Below are 20,294 nucleotides of genomic sequence, written 5' to 3' on the forward strand. Positions count from 1 at the left end.
TGTAGTTCATATATTTTTCTTTCGGTAGAATCAACTTAAAATTATTTACTTACTCAAGTTAATTTTGGATTTATTTCCTATGATTAAAATGTTGTCCTTAGAATAAAATTTGTGCAGCATTATTCATATATCCATAATAAGCTTGTTTGATTGTACAAGAACTCTTGCACAAAAAAACAGCCGGATATAATGTTGATATAATGTTGGAAATATTTCTGCTTATCATGGGTGCATAAAATTCTTTAGAAATTCTAATTAAAATTCTAAACAGAGCAGGCATTACCACACCTTGCTGTGCTTAAAAACTGTCTATAATTTGTAACAATTCTAGTTTCCTGAAGATGCATTAGCACAGCAATATAGAATTTCTTACTTAACTTTGAATTTCTTAGGTTATGTGGATTTTATATTAGACTCTGAACTTTTTTTCCTTTTAAGATATCTGGAAGCCTTGTCTGGCTTTCAGCTGGTCTCTGCTACACTACCGTATTACTTAGTGTTTATCCTTTCCCTCTCCAAAGGAAAACACTCTTACCAGTGACCGTCAGCATGATATGGTAATACTTGCTACCATAAGAGTGAAAAAGGCAAAAACTAGCTGGAGTGGACCTTGACTCCTAGAACTAAAGGAAAATGATTAAGATATTTCATAGGAGTCAGCAAATAATTTTTATTTTGAGTTTAGAATATAAGACAACAAAGCAATACAAAACAAGCAAACAAAACAACAACTAAGAGTAACAACCACAGAAACATAAAACCCAGAATCCCAGAACAGATGATCTCACTATACAGTATAATTTGTTAAATTAACAACAGTCAAAATAAAAACCTAGGGGACTATATTATTTCTTATTACACATTAAGTAAATGACCATTAATCTATATTTTTCTAGTAGCAGAAATGAAAAGCTACTGGTGTTGTTGCTATATATTCCATGTAGCAGTATAATCTGAGAATTCAAGCCATGGATGAGAATCCCATGGTTCTAATTGCTGTTCAATTATGGAACAAAATGCGGACTTTCTTACAAATTAATTTACAAACTGAATTTTCTGTTAGATGCTCATCTGTCACAATGCTACTGTGTTTTATCAGCTCTTTAAAGTTGGTATAGATACATGCTAATGTTTTTCTATGTTTTATGGCAAGCTTTGAATTTTTTCAGTTTCACATATTATCGTGACGTTGTTTAGTAAATGTGGCAGATCAGGCAGTAACTATTCTTTCCATATTGTTTTTATAATATTTCTTGGATTTGTCCAACTAATCTTCTATATTAGGAATCTGCCAGACAATGTGTATTAAATTATGTCCTTAGTTTCTAGATTGCCCACACAGATCATTGTCTAATAAGCCACATTTAAATGAGTATGCAAGAATCCAGGAATATGTTTATATGATTTTGAACTATTGTACACTTCAACAGTTCTCTGTGTGAAATCTAAAACATTTGATTGCTTGTCATCAAAGCATACATACAGTTCATTTCCCCATCTCTTTCAGAGACTGAAAAGCACTGGTATTATAAACTAATCTTTGTAATATTGCCTACATTTGGGACTAGATAAAGAAAAAGGCTCATTTTTAATAACAAAAGAGCTGTAGGCAATGGATGAGGTGATCTAGGTAGGTACAAATTCAGTAGTCTGGCACTGAGTTAAATCCCTGAAGATTATTTCACAAAGACTCAGAGATAAATCTTCTGATAGAAATCCCTTAGTAAAACAATTTCCTTCATTTCCCTCTGTTCTTAGCTCATGTATTGCTGATGTCTTTGTGCAGAAGTAAATATTTGAGAAAACTAGAATAATTCTAGCAATTTCACGTGACTTCACTTGAAAGTCCTTGGCATAGATTAATTTTGTACTGGTTGGATTTTTCAGAATTGAATGGTAAGCTAGATTAAGGGAAGATGACATTTTAAAAATGTATTGGAGCAACTTCAGTAGACCATCATAGGAAAACAGTGTGCTATTGTAGAATTTGCTTTTTTACTTGAAAATGGTTTGGGAATGCTCAATTACGTTCTGTCTGAAGATATTTTAGTCAATTTTGAAACTTTGTATTTGGTTGCCTGTGGAAGAAAGACACTGTCTTTCATTTTAGTGCAACTACCTCTGTAAGTTAGAAGTCCTTTCGTCAGCTCTGTATCTTATCAACAGTATCTCCAAACATTTTGCGCTCTTTAATCCATGTGTAGTACTCATACGGCCATCTATATTACATGTATGAAAATATTAATATATACTTCAGTTACAATATTTTTGTAACTTCTGTCATTTAAAAGTTCAGACAGAACTTTTTAAATATAGCACATTATTATTTTAATACTTTTTTTTCAAAATCTTATTTTGATCTATTGTCTCAAGCATTTGCTAGTCTGAAGATCACAAACTTATTGCAAATTTATTTTTTATTTGAGATGAATGCCAAAACAGATGTAATTAGTCCTTATGTGCAAAATGAATGTATCTACAAAGCTAGTAATCCAGTTATAAATGATTTTAATATTCTCACCTTAAAATTAACTGAGCTTCACCTTATTTACTGTACTTCTTCAGTCATTTCATTGGTCTACCTGATGTGGTTAGTAAAAGTGGGGTAAAATGACTTCAAATCTGGCATCCTCTGAATTAATTTGGGAGCTGCAAACATCACACAGCAAGAAGAGAAACTTTCTGCTAGACAACTGGAGATTAAAAAAAAAAAGTCTAAGGTGTCACTGATTCTGCCTCAGGAAGTAGGCATGGACTAAATTACTTACTTTCATAGATATTTTCCACTATGCTCTAGTTAGTCTGCTTTGCTGCTTTGTGAGAAGTTAGCACCATCAGAACACACAGTTAAACAAAAACTGCTGCACTATGGACGTTTTTTGTTTTTTTTTTAATTTTACGTGTTTTGTCAATGCTTTATCTCTTACAAAGTCCATAAGCTGTTAGAAGTCTTAAGCAGAGTTACAAGGGAACAATTCTCCCAGGAAGAAAGTGGTACTCTTAGTATTTCTTTGTGGTACATTACTTTGTAACTTAAATGTCTATTGCAAATATAAAGATCTGTTCAAAACCAACCTTCTATGTTGCTGCCAATAAATTGCCTTAGTTAACAGAGCATCATGATACTTGTTTTCATAAATAGGGAAATAGCAACAACAACAACAGGCTATTTACTTGGCTGCAGTGTTACAGTTTGTTCCATATATATATATATATACCTATGTCTCTTATAACCTCTCTCAATAAATATGGATGATCTGCTACAAGGTCACCCAAGTAATAAGCTCGAAATGAGACGTCGGACATAATTACTTTTGTAAATTTATTCTTTTTGAATACTCTTTCAGTCTATCTCCTTTGTTTTCCTGTTCTCCATCTTCTGGCAGTCTCACATATTCACTTTTGCTATGCTTGCATTGGTTGTGAACATTTAAATCCCCTCCATGCCATGTCTAATTTCTTTCTTAATTCTATTGCTAAACTGTTCTCTCTTTGCTATTAATTTCTTTGCTGTCACTTCTTTAGACAAACCTCTTCTGCCATATTGTTTCTCAGTTATTACAGAGTGTATTTGACTGCTTATGCTATGATCTTTTAACAGTTTGAAACATTTTATTTGTTGTTTTTTTTTCCTTTGACTTTCTGTCTCTCATGTCTTCATGCTCAATGTCATAATTACAGAACCTTACATACTTTTTCTCCTCATTATGTATCTGCTTTTCTCCTCTTTCCTTTTTTACTTTTTTTTTTAATTGAAACTGACTAATCTATTCTGCTCAGAATAGAATTTTCGTGTTCCTGCTAGCCCATGGTTTCCTTTAAACTCCTACTTTCTTCTGATGTCAAGCAAACAATTCTTCCTTTTAATAAGAAATCCCTGAAAATTACCTTCTCTGATGTGTGTGATTTTGCATTAGTTCAGCTTGTGTTAATTAACGACTAAAGTTTTTACAGTTTAGGATTGTATTTATGTAGATTTATATACAGAATTGTACTCATCTTTGCTTCTTTGTGAAGTTTTCTAATTGAAAGGTTTGAAACCAATTAAGATTTTATACTGTAGTATTTGGAAGTGCCTATAGACTTTCGATGTCTTTAATTCTGTGAGGATTGAAAGATGGTTATCTACTGTCTGCATGTTTAGCCTCAAAAAATAACTAATAAGCTGCCCCCTGTTAACATTCTTTAGGTGTAAATAACTTGATTTAGACCACTGAATACTTATGGACCAAAGCTTTCAGAAATAGTACTTGTCATATATTGTTAATATTTCTGATTGAGTTTCAAGCTTTAAAAGCAGAATTTTGAAATATTTTGTGCAAATTTATACTTTAGAATTAATTTTCAATTTTCAGAAATTAGCTAAGCTAGCTAAGCTAGCTAAGCAGGGATCAATGGTGTTAAATTCTGGTAGAACAGTGAGCTTGATTCTCAGTTACACTTGTATTTACGTAGCTTTTTTTTAGAAAATGTAACCTTCTGTGAATATAAAACCAACGCATAAAGGTCTTTTCAATTATTAAGTGTCTAAAAGGTGAAAAACTGCTTGAAGGAATGGATGAGCCAAGACTGACCTTTGATTTTAACTTGTTCCTTTCGTCTAGACCCAGCTGTGCGCCTGGCGTTGTTCAAAAAAAATGAAAATAAACATCTCCGTGTGAAACCACCAAAGATACAGTCTGTAAATGCTGGTTACTTTGAAGGTATGAGCAAGAATTTCACTTTGTCTGTATGCATATAAGGATATATGTCCCCTAATGTCTTTTAAACAAGTCTACTTGAAATATACAACAATATGAAGAAATTGAAGAAGGCAGGATTTTAAGGTCCTTATCGATTCCTCAATGTTTCAAGTTACAGAAGTGAAGAATTTCAATTTCAATTCATTTGAGGGAGTGTGTTCTGAGATATTAATTCATAATGAACTGGCACATTATTTATTTATTTATTATTATTACTAATTTACTTTCAAGGACATAAAAGCATGCCATAAAGTAGCTAATTTTGTAAATGAAATATCACTTCAAATTTTTCATTTCATAGTCATCTTTTCTCAAGCTAGCCATTAATTCCTGATGATTGATAACATTTTTTAAAAGCAGTTATTTTGACAAATATTCTCTAAAAATCCAACATTTGACAGAAGACAAAAAAAAAAAAAAAGCTTGAACATGCAAATGTGTTTACTTCAACAAGCAAAAATGATTCGCTTTCCAAAAATCCATAAATGCTAATTTAGTTCATTAACTTATGAGATCACTGATAAAGCTCTCCTTGGTTTCAATACAGATGAAAATTTAAAATACCCTTCTGTTGAGAATATGAGTATTTCTGGGGCTCTTTTTTTGCTATTTTCATTACTTGTGCAACTCAAATCTGTATTCAGAAAAGTGTCACCTTTGCCATTTTATCATTTTTTATGACATAACTATACAATATCTTACTTATTCCCAATTCTATAAGGCAAAAGAAAAATAAGATAATTCACATTTACTGATTAGTAAAAAAGATAAACCTGAGACAGGTATGCAACTGAGCTGGGTATATCTTAAATGAATTCTGTCCATTAACTTAGTCACATGAAGGGCCAAATTTGTCTCACATTCATGAGTCCATGCTCAGATTTAGCTGGAAACAGTTCTTGTGAAATTATGAAGAGGAAAAATGTGTTTGCATCTCTGTTTTCCTTGCATTCCAGCACGAATTTGTATAAAATATGGAGTCTGTATATGTGAGGCCTGATTTACCATTTCATAGACTAAGTCAGAATCACAGAAGGGTTTGGATTGGAAGGATGCTTAGAGATTATCTACTTCAACTCCTCTGCCATGAGCAGAGTTGCCACCTACTAGATACAGCTGACCAATTTCCACTGAGTTTCATCTGTTCCAGTGGCATATGCTTATATGCCACCACTTGTTGAAGTCATCGTATGCTGATGATGGACATGCAAACTGCTTCTGTGTCCTTTCAGCCAGTATCATGACTGTTCAAACCCATACCAAAGAGAGAAACTTGATCCCAGGCTAAGAACCTGTCTTTAGCCTAGCTTTCCTGCCACTGGTTTATCTGTTACTGCCTGTAAACATTTTCTTCATTGTGGAAAGCCAATATATATATATATACACTAAATATTATAGAAATTAGTTTTTAAATATATGGAGAAAAGGCACTGTGGCAGATTAGATATCAAAAGGCAAGTGCTGTATTGGCAATCTTGAACTTTGTCTTTCATTTCAAGAATGATTATACTTCTTTGGACCACTAATAAGCATGACTTCTTTCATCAACTTTATATGAGATGCTTACATGCTATCTGGTGAGCTTCAGGAAGACAAGATGTGCTGTTTGACCAAAATATGAAATTGTCCTTTTACCTGAGGCATTGCTACTACGGATAGCATGGTCAGAAAACACTAGGATATTTATCTCTATCTAAAGTGCAGTACAGAGCATTAACTGGCATACCTCTCAGTCAGAATTCAGATCTTTTGAAGTTAGAATTTGGATAACATCTTACATGTAATCTACTTCAAATCAAAGCACCTGCATGATGATTTCAGAGTTATGTTACCAGTCATTTCTGCCCTCACTCACAGAAAAATTTGCTTACTATTTCACCTCTCTCACTTTTTAACCATTTCTTCCTCTTTTTCCTGGAATAAATTTCTTTGGCTCTGTTCTGAAGTGCAAATTATTTCCATAACAAGAAGCTGGAATTACTTCATTCTTTATCCATAAAACTTGTGGACACCATGTTCTAAGTCAAGAAAGAATACAGTCCAATTCATTTTGCAGTGGAAATAAACTTCCTGGATGTAACTGTTTAATCCCTTTTACCTTCACAGACTGGTAGTCAGTGTTCTGGCAGAGAATATGAACTCCAGTCAGTTTCCTGCATAAATTAGTAAATATATCTCAAAGAAAAGGAAAAAACTGTGTTCTATACATTCCCACTTTATTTCTTTAAAGTGGGAAATGAGGGAAGAAACTTTAGCATCAATAGTGAGTACACATATGTTATCTGTTAAATAACAGAATCACTACTTTTGAAAGGAGATGCCCTCGGAAGTGAAACAATTAGACCAGTTTTAGATTTTCAAACTGGAACACATCATGGTAATGAATATTTAGGAGGTAATCTAGTTAAAATGTAGGATGAATGTCTTTTGTCTTCATTGTGTCTTCAGCTTGTGTTTAACAATACAAGTAGAAAAAAAGAATTAAAAATAAGAGCTATAAAATAAAGGGTGGAAAGGAATGAGCTTAATATCTCTCACATAAAGCATCTTTATGCCTTAATTAAACATATTTATTTTTACATATAGTTTGTCTTGAGTATGTAAATAATTAAAATGTCAGCTCTAAATAAAAATATTGTTTTATTTGTACAGATATGATTTTCCACTGTTCATTGTTTCAGAGATTATTGAATGGTATACAGTTACTAGACAAATGGAAATATAGCCAGGCTATGAGACTTATTTGTTTAAAGTGTTATAAAAGGACTGATTTTTATGAAGATCATCTTGTTTCCAAACAGGAGGAAGTGATAAGGAAAATAAATGTTGATATCCTATTTTTAAAACTTGTGGAATTCTTTGATCCTATGAGACAATTAATGCATTTTTAATTTTATATACACATTGAACGAAAATAATGAGATTGAGGAGATATATGTGAAAATATCTTTTAAAATTTGAGTGACATCTTATATTTTTGTTAATATGAGTCATCATCTTTTGTTCAGCAATGTTATAATAATCTCCTAAGAGAACCTTTTTTTCACATCTGTACCATGATAGCACACAAGATAGACATAAGCAAATTCCTTTGTATTACATGCTTCATTAACACATAAGGAAGCATTATTCCTACAAACAAGAGCATACCGTTTAAAAATACAAGCAACATATGAAGGCATGGGAATGCAATTAAATGTGTGTTTGTATTTTATATATATATATGTGTGTGTGTGTATGCACATACATACATGTGTGCATACACACATTTATGCATATACTCTGACTATAAATTGATATGATTTAAATAGTATAGTCTTTCTATGTTTTTCCATTTGTTCTGAAATAAATTATGAACAATTACTCTGTAGAGTCATTTGTAGTATAATTATGCATTTTATAATATGAATGCTGCCTGTCAATCTGTTATAGTTTCTTTAAAATTAGTTTAATGCCTGCAGTCATATAGATTTGTTGAAACTGAAATTCAAATAAGTAATATTTTTGGGCTATGGTCATATATTGTGACATTAGCTTCCAGGCCACAGAGAATGCTAGTGTGCTCTACTGCTTCTCTTAAGAGACTGGTTTGATCAAAAACTCTGAGTTGTTATCTGGAAAGCTTCACATCTTTTGTTTGGGTGGACTTTTCCTGGAATTATGTGTGAAATATTATGAAATACTGCTTCTTCTAGTGTCATTGGGTTATGCTTCCAGACAAGTTGTTGAGTTTCATTTAGCACAAGCTAGCTGATAAAACATGCGTGATAGGTTTTGTAGACAGTGATATTTCAATGGTTTCAAAATCTTGAAGAAGTTATAAAAAAGCACGCAAAAAAAATTCCATCATTTCCTATCCTGTGGCAAAGTGTGTTTTTAGGAAGTTTTACTGCTGCTTCTCTTGTTATCTAAAGGCTGTTTCAGTCATTAATGTAGTATAAAATAGCCTAAATGATTTTGGACAAAGTAGATCAGAAATTTAAGGAAGAATCTGTCTTTAACTATTCTTTTCATAGGCAGTTCCAATTAGTCTTGACTGAATGTGTAACAGAGCATCTCTACCAGCCAATGGGTTGATAATTACAGGGTGTGTAATTCCATTTATACAAAGGAAGGATGTCTGCTTCTGCCAGCCAACAGTGTGACTGCTTTGTCCTGGTGCAGTAGTACAAAACTGCAGAAGGAGGCCACTTGCCTAGCACATTGTTTTGCTACAATCTTTGGAAACAGTATACATATTTTGGAGTCCTCTTTAATCTGGGTACCTCAACAGTTTTGTTGGGTTACCCAAATAGTTTATGTTCAATTCAGTTGAATGAAAACCTGGATTCCTGTCTGTAGAGCAGATCACATGGGGGAGTCCAGTCAAGTTATCTAAGTGTTTATTATTTGCATATGATTCATCTAAATGATTGCTGTGTTTCTCAGAATTTCATATACTATGTTCTCATTTATTAATTTATTAAAACGTATTTTTTGGTGTGGGGTTTTTTGGGTTTTTTTTGGTCATATTTTGTCATAGCCATCAGTGATATGTGTACCATACAGTTCAAATAAGTGGAAAAAATATAACTTGGGTCACCCTGGAATGCATACGATGACCATTGCCAGGAAGTTTAGTTATATTAAAAAGGCATTGGAATGTGTTGTCAGGATACTGAAACTTGGGAATTTGTACTTCCAATTGGTAGTACTATGTTCCCTTTCATTTTATGCTCATTGGTGACTAATCAGTGAAATGTGAAAAGTAGGTATATTCTTAAAACATCCTTCATCAATATGATTTTGATAATTAACTTTGATAGGTTGTTTTTATTATGGAAATATTTATCCATTTCCCTTCAAATTCCAAGTAGAAATAACACCTCGTACTTGAACGAGAGTAAGACTTAATATAGTCTTGTGGTTATGTGTTATTATCGAAAGCTAAATATCAGAAATTCATTTAATATTTTCTAGTTTTCATCTTTCTGGTACTTCACAGTTATGAAACTCATTGTCAGTCCAAGTGAGAGTATGTAGCAGAGCATTCTTATAGTTTGTTATTACTCGTGCTAATTGGAAAATAGAACTTGAGACTTTGGAAAGTGGTAATTGTAAGATCTCCTTTGAGTTAATTATGTGGGTTTATTAAAATATTTCAACATAATGATAAACAATTTCTTAGATATTGTATATTCACAGCACTGAAGAAAAAAAATGTATGTTATTAAATAGAATTTACCCTGATTCAGATCAATGGTGCTTTTAAATATCTGTGTGAGAGTTAAGAGAAAGCACTGAGAGTAGAATGCTAATATTAAATTTTAGGTATACTTAAGTAAGTTAAGTAACCAGACTTAAGTAAAGTAAGTTTAAGTTACTAGTTATTTAAGGGCAATTAAAAGTACACTGAACTGTAGCTAATAGCTCTTTGTTGGCTGTTTTCATCTTTATAAATCAGTTATTTTCACTGGGAAAAAAAATGAAATAGCATCAGCACCCAGGAGGCAGTTTGTAAATTTTATGTTGTTTGGAAACATCCATTTCTAAATTAAATCATCATTAATTTATCTATGGTCTGAAAGGGATTATTAACCACATTCTAAATCTGATGTTCCTGCAGTCCTACTGTCTGAATTGCCATGTTTACAGTAAGATGCATTTATTACATATCTCCTGGGCTTCAAATTTGTATGCCAGATTAGGGAAGCAGTTTCTTAAGCCATGTAAAACTGACAAAATTGACAGAATTACACATTTCTAAAGAATCTAAGGTCTGTGTGACGAAATGTGATGAAAATGTGTTACAGAAATAAGTAGTGTGGAAGAGAATCTATTTTTTAAAATCAGAATTTTCTGGCTTTGTTTCTTATTATTTAGTGTGAGCTCACACAACAGAACTCTCACATTGAAATATTTTCTCATTTTAAGGAATTAATGGCTCTCCACCAACCCTATAACATGTAAAATGAGTAGGTTACTTATGTCCAGTACATCCAAAAAGAGCCAGGATAAAATAAACATAAGGAGTTGGATATCTTGGAAAAAATCTGTCATGGGTTTGGGTTAATCATCTCCAGAAGAAATTCAACTTGATGCCTGAAATGTAAGACTTCTTGGAGAAAGCAGTAAAGCCTGAGGCAGTGTTGATCTGAAGGAGTGCTCTCCATGGGTCAGAGCTGCTCTGCTGGCAGAGTGCAAACCTAGTTCACAACAGCGGTACGCTAAAAAGTTGTAAAGGACTGCAGGGGCCTTACAGTGCACGCACTCAAGCTTCAGTTACATAGTTTCAGTGGTCCAGTTTCTTATTATAAAACAAAACTAAAAAATAAAATCTGGGCCTAATTTTCTAGCCTCCTGTCCATCAATAATAATGTACGTTTTTTTCACTATTCATGGAATGAAGCAATCCTGAAATTATAGTGTAGGTTTAAAAATGAATGAATAAAATGTCACTTATGTAAATTCAAGCAGTAAAGTTCAGCATCTGAATACTTATAAATTATATAAACATATGATATTTTTATTAATATTTTTACTTTTAGCATTCAGTGATTTTTTTATTTTTTTATTTTTTTTTAAGAGAGAGATAATAAGATTTTATCTTTGCCTAAAATTCTTCAATAGAAAGTTTTGGCCATAGATACTTACTATTATAAACTCTCACTGTGTTTCTAATCTTTAGTGTTCCACTGTTCTAATATTATGGGTTTCCGATTTTGACCACATATTTCACCTGCATGTGTGTTAGCTCTTTGTTCCCGTTTCTACTGTTTTGCAGACTTGTGATTTGTGGTGGTGTATATTCTCTGACCTAGAGAGATTATTTGTTCCATCAAACTTAGATTTTTATACAATGTATAAGCTCTGTCACCTTTGCTTTCCCACCATAGTAGTTTACCAACCTTTAACTAAAAGGAACTTCACATTAAGGGAAAGAAAAAGTACTACTGCTATGTTGCTAATGACTACCCAGTGAAGAGTTCAGAAGGAATGAGATTTCACTCACAATGTCATCAGAGGTTGATAACTAGTTTATGTCATTGTTGAATAAGGTAGCTCAATAGTTTGGATAGTTTTATTTTTATCTTCTGAGTTCTTTGCACTACTTTTTCTGTTTTCCTTGAACTGTGTGTGCAAAAGCTAGGTAGTATGGCTATCCGCTCAGCCAGTATATACATAAATAAGTTGACTCCATACTCAGATCCACAGCATTTTATTCTACATAAGGCAATCATTTTGGATGAAAAGACCCCTGAGTACTGAAGCATTTCAAATCCTTTTCCATTTGACCATTCAATGACCTGATAACTATTTCCTGTCCCTGAGTAAGGTTGTGACCCAGGTCCTAGAGTGCAAAAGACAGATAATTTTAGAAACAAGTTAAATCCAAATGGATTTGGTTGGAGGGGGTAAGGGAGAGAAAATTTGGCTAAATTCCTCTAAAATAAAGTGTTAAAGCACTTGGATTTAGTAAGCCTCATTGAAAACAATTATTGAATTTATTGTCATTTGTTTCGATGTCTGGAGACTGTGATCAATATTGAAATTGTTTGTTTGTTTCTTTTGCTTTTACTAAAAAAATATCCAAATGCAAGTAGTTCTTTTTACACTGAAAAAAAATAATTGCTAATGAAGATATCATTAAAAGGTATTTTCAGGTATATCCCAAGCCTTTTCTGGTGTAAATATTTCAAGCATTAAATAGATCTTGGTAAGTGAATTATATTTTAACAAAGGCCACAAAAAAGTGTATGCTCTGTGTCCATAGAAATGTCACAGCTGTTGCATCGCACAAAAGTTCATCTTGCAAAAGTACTTGCATTTCATGTGGAGCTATGAACAAAGAATATAATGTATACTAAGAGTCAGTTATAAGTACAAATTTTGTTTCAGTTGCACAGCATGATGCTATGTTTAATAGCAATGTCTCTGCAAACTTTTCAGAAATGTAGTTAGGAGGCCTTTATTCCAGAATATTTCATTGATTTGAGAATATATTTTTTTCAGTTTTCTTTATGTAGAAATTCTTATTTTATAGGAGTGCTAAGGAGAACTGATAGTATTTGTAAGGTTAGAGATCTACAATATTCCAATAAGGCTACTTTTCATATGACAATGCATTTAATATTGACACACATCTTAATATTTTCTTTTTTTTATAACTAATGATGTTGTGAATCAGACAGATAATTTATTTAGTTAATACGCAACATTTTTCAAGCAAAGCATTAAAATTATTTTAAAATTGAAATCCAGTTATTAAAAAAAATAATGCCATTCAAGGCTAACTCTAAGAGCAAATTCCTATGCCTACAGACTACGTTTCATGTAATCTATAAAAATAGACAGTATGTATGTTAGATGATTTTTCAAGGAATCAGAGGAGTGCTTATATATAATTCAAATATTGTATTTCACAACTGTCATTAAGAAAGGAGAATATGATTTACCTTAAGTTTTATAAATGGTTTCTAAGAGCAAATTGATTATCAAGCTTACTAAAATTGACTGTGGAAAGTCATTTCCCTAAAGCACTTTCATGCTTTTTTTTTTTCATATGGAGCAAGCTCAGTAATTTTTCAAATTATGAAAATAACAGAGATCTCTTTGTAAAAGATAGAATTTAATTTTTAAAAATTTGAAAGTTAAATTTACTGAGAATTTGCTTCAGTATCTGATGGTGTATATTTTGTAATTGAGAAATTAGTAGAAAATATAAAAAGAAAAGAAGCTATGTGCTACTAAGGCATAAAGTTCTGATTTAACCTACCAATGACCTGGCTTTGTTTGTTCAGATGACAGTTCTAAAAGTGTGCAGAGAATATTCCCCTTTAATACAGTTATTTGCCGCAAGCCCTGACCTCACTGCCTGTAAGGGAGCAGGTCTGAATTGGCCCTTTCTCTGATATCGTGACATTGCTTCTGTTGCCTCGATTGTGACCTCTGATTGCATGATACCCCTGAGAGTTCAATTTAATAAGCGTGACTCCTGACTCTTAGCCAGGTCTGCCTTCTTAGGTTTTGTCAGACTCTGTAGACCAGAGTACAAGCATATGCTAAAACATTGCATAGGCTGTCATCATAGTGTGTAAGTTGTGTGCACTGTATTCAACGTTCTCTTTCAAAGATATTTCATTTATTGCAAATGGAAATGTTTATTAAAAATATTTGGAATAAATTTTAATCATCTATTTATGTATAATTACAATTGCTCAGTATTTTTAATATATATTCCTTTGCAAATAGTTACTACTATTTCACTGTTTTACTGAGCATGCATGTTATGTATGTGTCATGCTAATTCCTTTCTTTGAAATTTGTTTTATTTCCCCTATAGAGCATTACATGTTTCTATAACTTCCAGTCAATAATGCGTTTGTTCATTATAGAAGTGTTTGAATTGAATTCCCTTTTTTTGTTGCGTAATTAATACAGTTGCACAATGAGACAGTACTGACAAGCACCCTGAGCATTATGTGATATAATTATTCAGGACAAGTCAGGTGAAAACTGAAGAATCTGATTGGAATTTGGGTGAAGGTAAGTAAAATCAAAACTTCCTAAGTATCATTGAAAATTACTAGGTTTTGTGACTATTTTGCTACCTCATTGTATTCTTTTCTCCTGTTTTCCTTCTCTTCTAACCAGAATCGTGAAGGAGACTCTGTTCAGAGACCCAGCTGCCTTGAAGATGATGATGCTGTTCAGACGTTGCTTCAGTTTCAGTGTACCTTGATGCATTCGCTGAAGCAGATGTGGAGAAGTTCAGATTTGAAAGAAAGTTTAAGCACTGTGTTACAAATGGCGGAAGTTTATCTATATACTAAAGTATATTTTTTGTATTCTCATTCCTATTTTGAGTACCTTTCTCTGTATCAGTATGTCTAATGTTTCTAATGTACTGTATTTAGGTTTCCAGACAAGAGAAGCAGAAAAATCTTGCTGCAGCAATAGAATATTTGCCCACTTTTATGGTTACATTAAGGGAATTTCTGTAAATACTTTTTTATATTTCTCCATTTCAATTGTTTTAAAGAATTCTATTTACCTTTCTACTCAGATTCTTTTGTTTTACAATTGATATGTCATGTCTGAAGAATGGAAACTACATTAGAATCTTTCTTACAAAATATGTTTTCCAATATAGGGCATTGTCTTTTTACATTCAGTCTTCCCAATGAAATGTTTTTCGTTCTTTGTAACAGTAAGCATTACAAATCCTACCTACTTTGGTCAAGTAAATCTTTTTTAATTGTTTCATTTACTTTGTATTTTGTTTTGCTTTGATTTTTGTATCTTTTCTAAGAATTCTTGTGTAAATTAATATAATTGTAATCATCTTATTTAGTTTACAAAATTGTGAAACCTTTGATTACCTGTTGCCTTATTCTCTAGTAAATTTTATAAGGTTAACTATTGAAGCTCTTTAATATATCAAGTATAATAAGTTCAGTCACTAAATTGGACTTCATGGGCTTTCACTGTTTTTTGGACCCTGTGCTAATTTCAAGTGCTTAGGTAAGTAGTGCAAGTAAGCAAAATTGAACAACTGACAAATGATACTTTCAGGTTTATTAGTTATGGCTGTCTTAACAGTTTTATCAAGTATAAACATGAGGGAAATTTAGCCATTCAGAATCATCATGCTATTTAACTTATTTATATGTCTGTGAGGTGGAGTTTGGTGAGCATTTTAGCTTAGAAATTTAGAAAGAAAGAGACTAATTTAAACACCTACTTTAGGAGTGAAATATTACCAATCAAGCTTAGGGACAATGAAATTATGTTCAGTAGTAAAACTGGAGTGGTTGCTTGTTTGTTTCCTCATTAAAAATAATTTAAATGAAGGTCAAAACAAAAGTCACTAATGGAACAGAAAAGGAATTTATTCCTTTTTCTTCATTTAGTGAGGTGAATTATTGAAACCTCCTTGAAATAAAATATATTATAAATAATATAATTAAATAGATAACGATGCCACTGTAACAATAACTGCTTCAAAATCAATATAATCAAGTTACATTCCTATAGGTCCAAATACTGTGTGAGTAAGAATGTGTGTTATTTAACTAAAATTATATATATTGTGTTTAAGTTATTGCACTTTTAATGTGTTTACCAGCTGAAAATTTCAATCCAGTTAGTAAAGAACTCTGTAAAACTGGTAGCTCTTTGAGCCACATCAATTAAGAATTAACCTGGGGCAAGTTTCCAGCAAATCATGGTTTGTTTTTTGTTTGTTTGTTTTACTTTTTTTCCCTCTACCTGTTCTTTTTTACAAATGAAATTCCCTTTTATGAATAAATCTTTGAAACAGTGGAATTTCAGATTGTTTATTTTCTTCCAATTAAACATAACTTATTAAGAACTGGTATTTGATGTCTGTATATTTTGTTTTTCCTTTTAAGTCTCTTGTATTTATAGTTATTTTTAAGATGAAGATAAATATATAAGAATTTTACCCACTTGGGATTTGCCTCTCTTTAGATGTAGAGTCTATCTGAGACTTTTTTTTTCCATTCAGTTCAATAAGCATTAAATCAAGCCTTGTTTATACAGTGTTTGACATAATGGCAGACCTGATCTTCAGTGGTACCTCTGGGTTTTACTAAAAAGTAGATTAAACAGCAGCCTTGGACTTAATCCGCGTAGATTTTTTGTATGTATTTGAGAATGTAAAGTTGTTCTACTGTTATGCATTATTGCACTGACAAAACTAGGAATTGTTGTCCTGGTACCTTCATCAAATGCCAAGAGCTATTTCCATTCAGCATTAGAATGTAAGCCAGAAGCAGTTTCACCCACATGGAATAAATAGCTTTAAATTGAAAATGATATGTATACATAGCAAATAGAGTAGATGACCAATTTATAAGTATTCATAATTGAACTAAATATTCACATTAATACAAGAATTTCATTAAGTTTTATTTTCAATGTTATTCTGCACTGGTAAGTATCAATCATCTATGATGCTTGTGAATATCACAAGAGTTGAGGAATGTTAAGTTCTTAAAAATAAGTTCATATATTATTCAGATAACTATCTAGAGAATATATTTACTATCAAGGATGAACATAATTAAGACTTTTTAAAATGTACATTCCCAAGCTGTGATACAACATTACATATTTTAATTTCCTGCTTATGAAAGTTATGAGGTAATATGGAATAAGTCAGCTTTATTAACGTAATATTGCTCCTGATTAATGATTTATTTATTTATCTATTTATTCTTGGCAGAGATGCCTTCTTAAGACAAAGCCGTCTCAAATTATTTTTGTGTTGTGCTTGGATTTCTCTGTCCCTGTCTTCTACTTTTAAGTCCTTCAGTATAAACAAAACTTACTGTAATGGTTATCATATTCGATAAAATTTACTCTCTTTGTAGTTTTTGCACACTTCATAGTGAGCAACATAGTAGTTACAACCTCCTGCAATCTTACAATATGTTGTGGAACTTTTTTTCTTTTTAAAGAATTTCTGTGGAAGATCTGGTGTCTTAATTCATTTTGTTTGGTTTATTGAATATAAAGAAAGATACTTATCTTACTTGGCCTCAATACAAAGTGATTATTTTTTGTCACTTGAAAATGCTGTTTCAATGAGTAACTAAGCGTGTTCTTGACTGCTCCTTGATTGCATATGCCAATCTTAAGAACTGGGAATGTATAAAATGATGTAAATCTAAAGATCTACTAAAAAAAGTTATAGAATTATTCATTTTCTCTTGAGCAATATGAACTCCATTTCTATTATTCGTCGGGAGCTTCCATCCTTAGGGAGTTTAATAATTGCCATAGAATATGAGAAGAACAGGAGATGGAGTCTGTACTAGGCAGATTTTGGGAATGATAAAGAATGTGAGTGTAGGCAGTAAGATAAACATAATAGGTTCAATCTGATTCCAGATTTACTCCTTACTCTTTTTCTCCTAGATAACTCAGCATGGAAACATTGGACAAACAATTTTATAGTAATTTTTTACTTTGTAATTTCTTAAATTCTTCAAGGGCTTTGACTATCCAAAGATTTTTGAGTATCTCTTAGCTGTACTCTCAATTTACTCTTTTGGCAGCCCTGTTGATGAAATTTGCTTATGCTGAGTTGCTGAAACAGTTAGTACATAGTCTATAGAACACCCTGTTCTACACATGGGAATAATGTGAAAGGACAATGTAGTGCTCTAAGGCTTAGTATTTGCTTCCTGTAAAAGACTTGTAAAAACTTGAGCAGATCTTGAAGAGTGCTGTTTGCAGGAGGCAACAGTTTGCATCAGGAATTTGCCTCCTTACGTATATATGGCTAGGATATCACCCCAGTAGTTTTTTTTAGAGCTGTTTTATATTCTTAAGCAGGAACCAACTAAGTTTGGCAAACATGAAGCTATTAATATATAAATAGTCCATCTATGGGTGGCAGATTGCCATTATTAAACCACTGCACTACTTTATTTTTAATTTCTTCCTCTATCACTAGCTTTTAATTGACCCAAATAAGCTATTCTTATATTATTATAGTTATTATTCTGGTCTTCAACTATTTAATCTCAATCCTTTTCCCAATTAGATCTTCAAGTCTTTTCACAAGAGTCACTGCCTGAATCAGTTCAGTACAGTCAAAAATCAGAAAAAAATTAAAATCAGTAATTGCATATGTGAGAGCTTCTGGTATATGCTTCAGATTAAACATTTCTTTAGGCTTATAGATAAGATCAGAAAGATGTCCAGGTCTTAAAGAATGGCATGAAATGAAGCTGATATTGTTAACAATGAAATTATGGAAGACAAATGAGAAATTGCATTTAACATAAATGATGGAGTGGGCAAAGTACTGACTGCCTATAAAATCATACAAGTTGGATAGACCATGAGGAACAGATTAAAGCTATCTTGAAGTCAGTGCCAGGAAAGTAAAGCTTATGAGAAAAAAAAATTGAAGGGGAATGTACTATGTCTACAGAAAGAGTAAAAGACCTTTTATGTAGAATAAAATTTTATGTAGAATAAAATTTTGTAGTTTGTGGTATATCTGTATTATCAGATAGCTGTGGTGAAATATGTTAAATAACCAGAAAATGCTGAATGAAGAATTAATTGGCCAGATTGCAATATAAATAGAGAGAATTAGCTTTCAATAAAGTGTCTTATAAGTGTATCATTGAATATAAAGTAAGACCTGAATTTGTTTCAAGATGGGGTACCGGACAAACCAAGAATAACCAATTGACTGTCTATCAGTACTGATTGCTATTGACCAACAGTAGTGGTGCTACAGAGGCAGGAATAAGCAGTGAAAGAGAAAAGAATATTTGTGAAGTCCCAAGCATAAAATTTTGTTTTCCTTGAATTCAGAAGCTGAAATTTGTACAATTTCAGTGGTTTAGGAAACTCAGTGAAAAGATTCAGCTTTTGCATAATCTAATAATAAGAGTTCAGTAAGATAACACATATGGGAGAGGCTGAAATATGTCAACTATTGACACAGAACAAACTAAGTAGGTGAAATTTTATTAGTGATGTGAATCACTCTGAAATAGATCATAATGTAAAAGACAAAAAGTAGGGAAGAAAATAGGGAGAAGAAGGGAATCCAAGAAAAATAAAACAAAACTATGGTCTTAAGGCATTTTACTCATGACTAAGAGTGTTAAATACCTGAATTCCAGGAAGGAAGAATGAATTTGAGGTTGAGATCAAGAACAGTTATATGGTGAAAAGGAGATAATTGCAGTAGCAGATGAAGAATTTAGAGAGAAGAATGTTCAGAGAAGGAAGAGTGATATAGTAGACCTTATTTTTCTTGAAAAGAATCCGAAATGTCTGGTAAAAAGAGAAAAATAGCAAAAGTTTTAGGAATACAAACACTGAGGAATAATTGTATTTCTTTCCTTTCTTTGCTTTTATAATTTTTGAAGCACATACTCCTGTGAGTTAATCAACATTCCTATATTCAAAACTTCTTGTGATGTAATTTATACTTGTGAAAGCATAAAAAAATTTTGCAGACCATTACTTGATGTGGTATTCTTTTAAAAAACATCTGTTGCATCTTTTATTCATCTGTGCACTCAAATGCTGCTATAAAAATATCTCTATTTTTCATTCATTCTGGCCCCAGATATGCAAATTTCTTTCTTCAAAGTTACTCAAATGAAAAAGTGTAACTACCCAGTCTTTCTGTGTCACAAACAAGTTTATATATTTTTAAGGTAGAAATGTGTTTCACTATCTGAAAATTCTGAGTTGTAGATGAAGAAAGATGATCTGGAGATATTATAATTTTAAGTGAATAAAACTTTGCATCAGTTACTGACACGTGGTGCTACCAACTGTCTGGAAATCTTAGGAATATTGGTAACATATACACTGAATACCTGTGGATAAGCTAAAGACCAAACATCATTCATTTTTGAAAAACCAAGATTAAAGACACATAGTGATTTCTCTTTAAAACTTAAGAGAATCTAGTAACTTTTGACAAAGTGGACTTGCAAAAATGTGTCAAACTTTCTATGGGAGAGGAAATCCTCACTTCTCCTATGCTTTAGCATAAGTTTTGTTATT

At 32.0% G+C, this 20,294-nt stretch overlaps 1 protein-coding gene across 1 annotated transcript in view; it reads left to right on the top strand.

Annotated features, from left to right (window-relative positions):
* The window catches only part of LRRIQ1 (leucine rich repeats and IQ motif containing 1), a 99,117-nt gene that overhangs the window by 54,248 nt on the left and 24,575 nt on the right, over window positions 1-20,294 (top strand). The window contains 1 exon segment of the mRNA XM_010708783.3: window positions 4,605-4,703. Coding sequence (XP_010707085.3) covers window positions 4,605-4,703 — 99 coding nt within the window.

The sequence above is a fragment of the Meleagris gallopavo genome, chromosome 1 (genome assembly GCF_000146605.3).
Source record: "Meleagris gallopavo isolate NT-WF06-2002-E0010 breed Aviagen turkey brand Nicholas breeding stock chromosome 1, Turkey_5.1, whole genome shotgun sequence".
Taxonomy (NCBI): domain Eukaryota; kingdom Metazoa; phylum Chordata; class Aves; order Galliformes; family Phasianidae; genus Meleagris; species Meleagris gallopavo.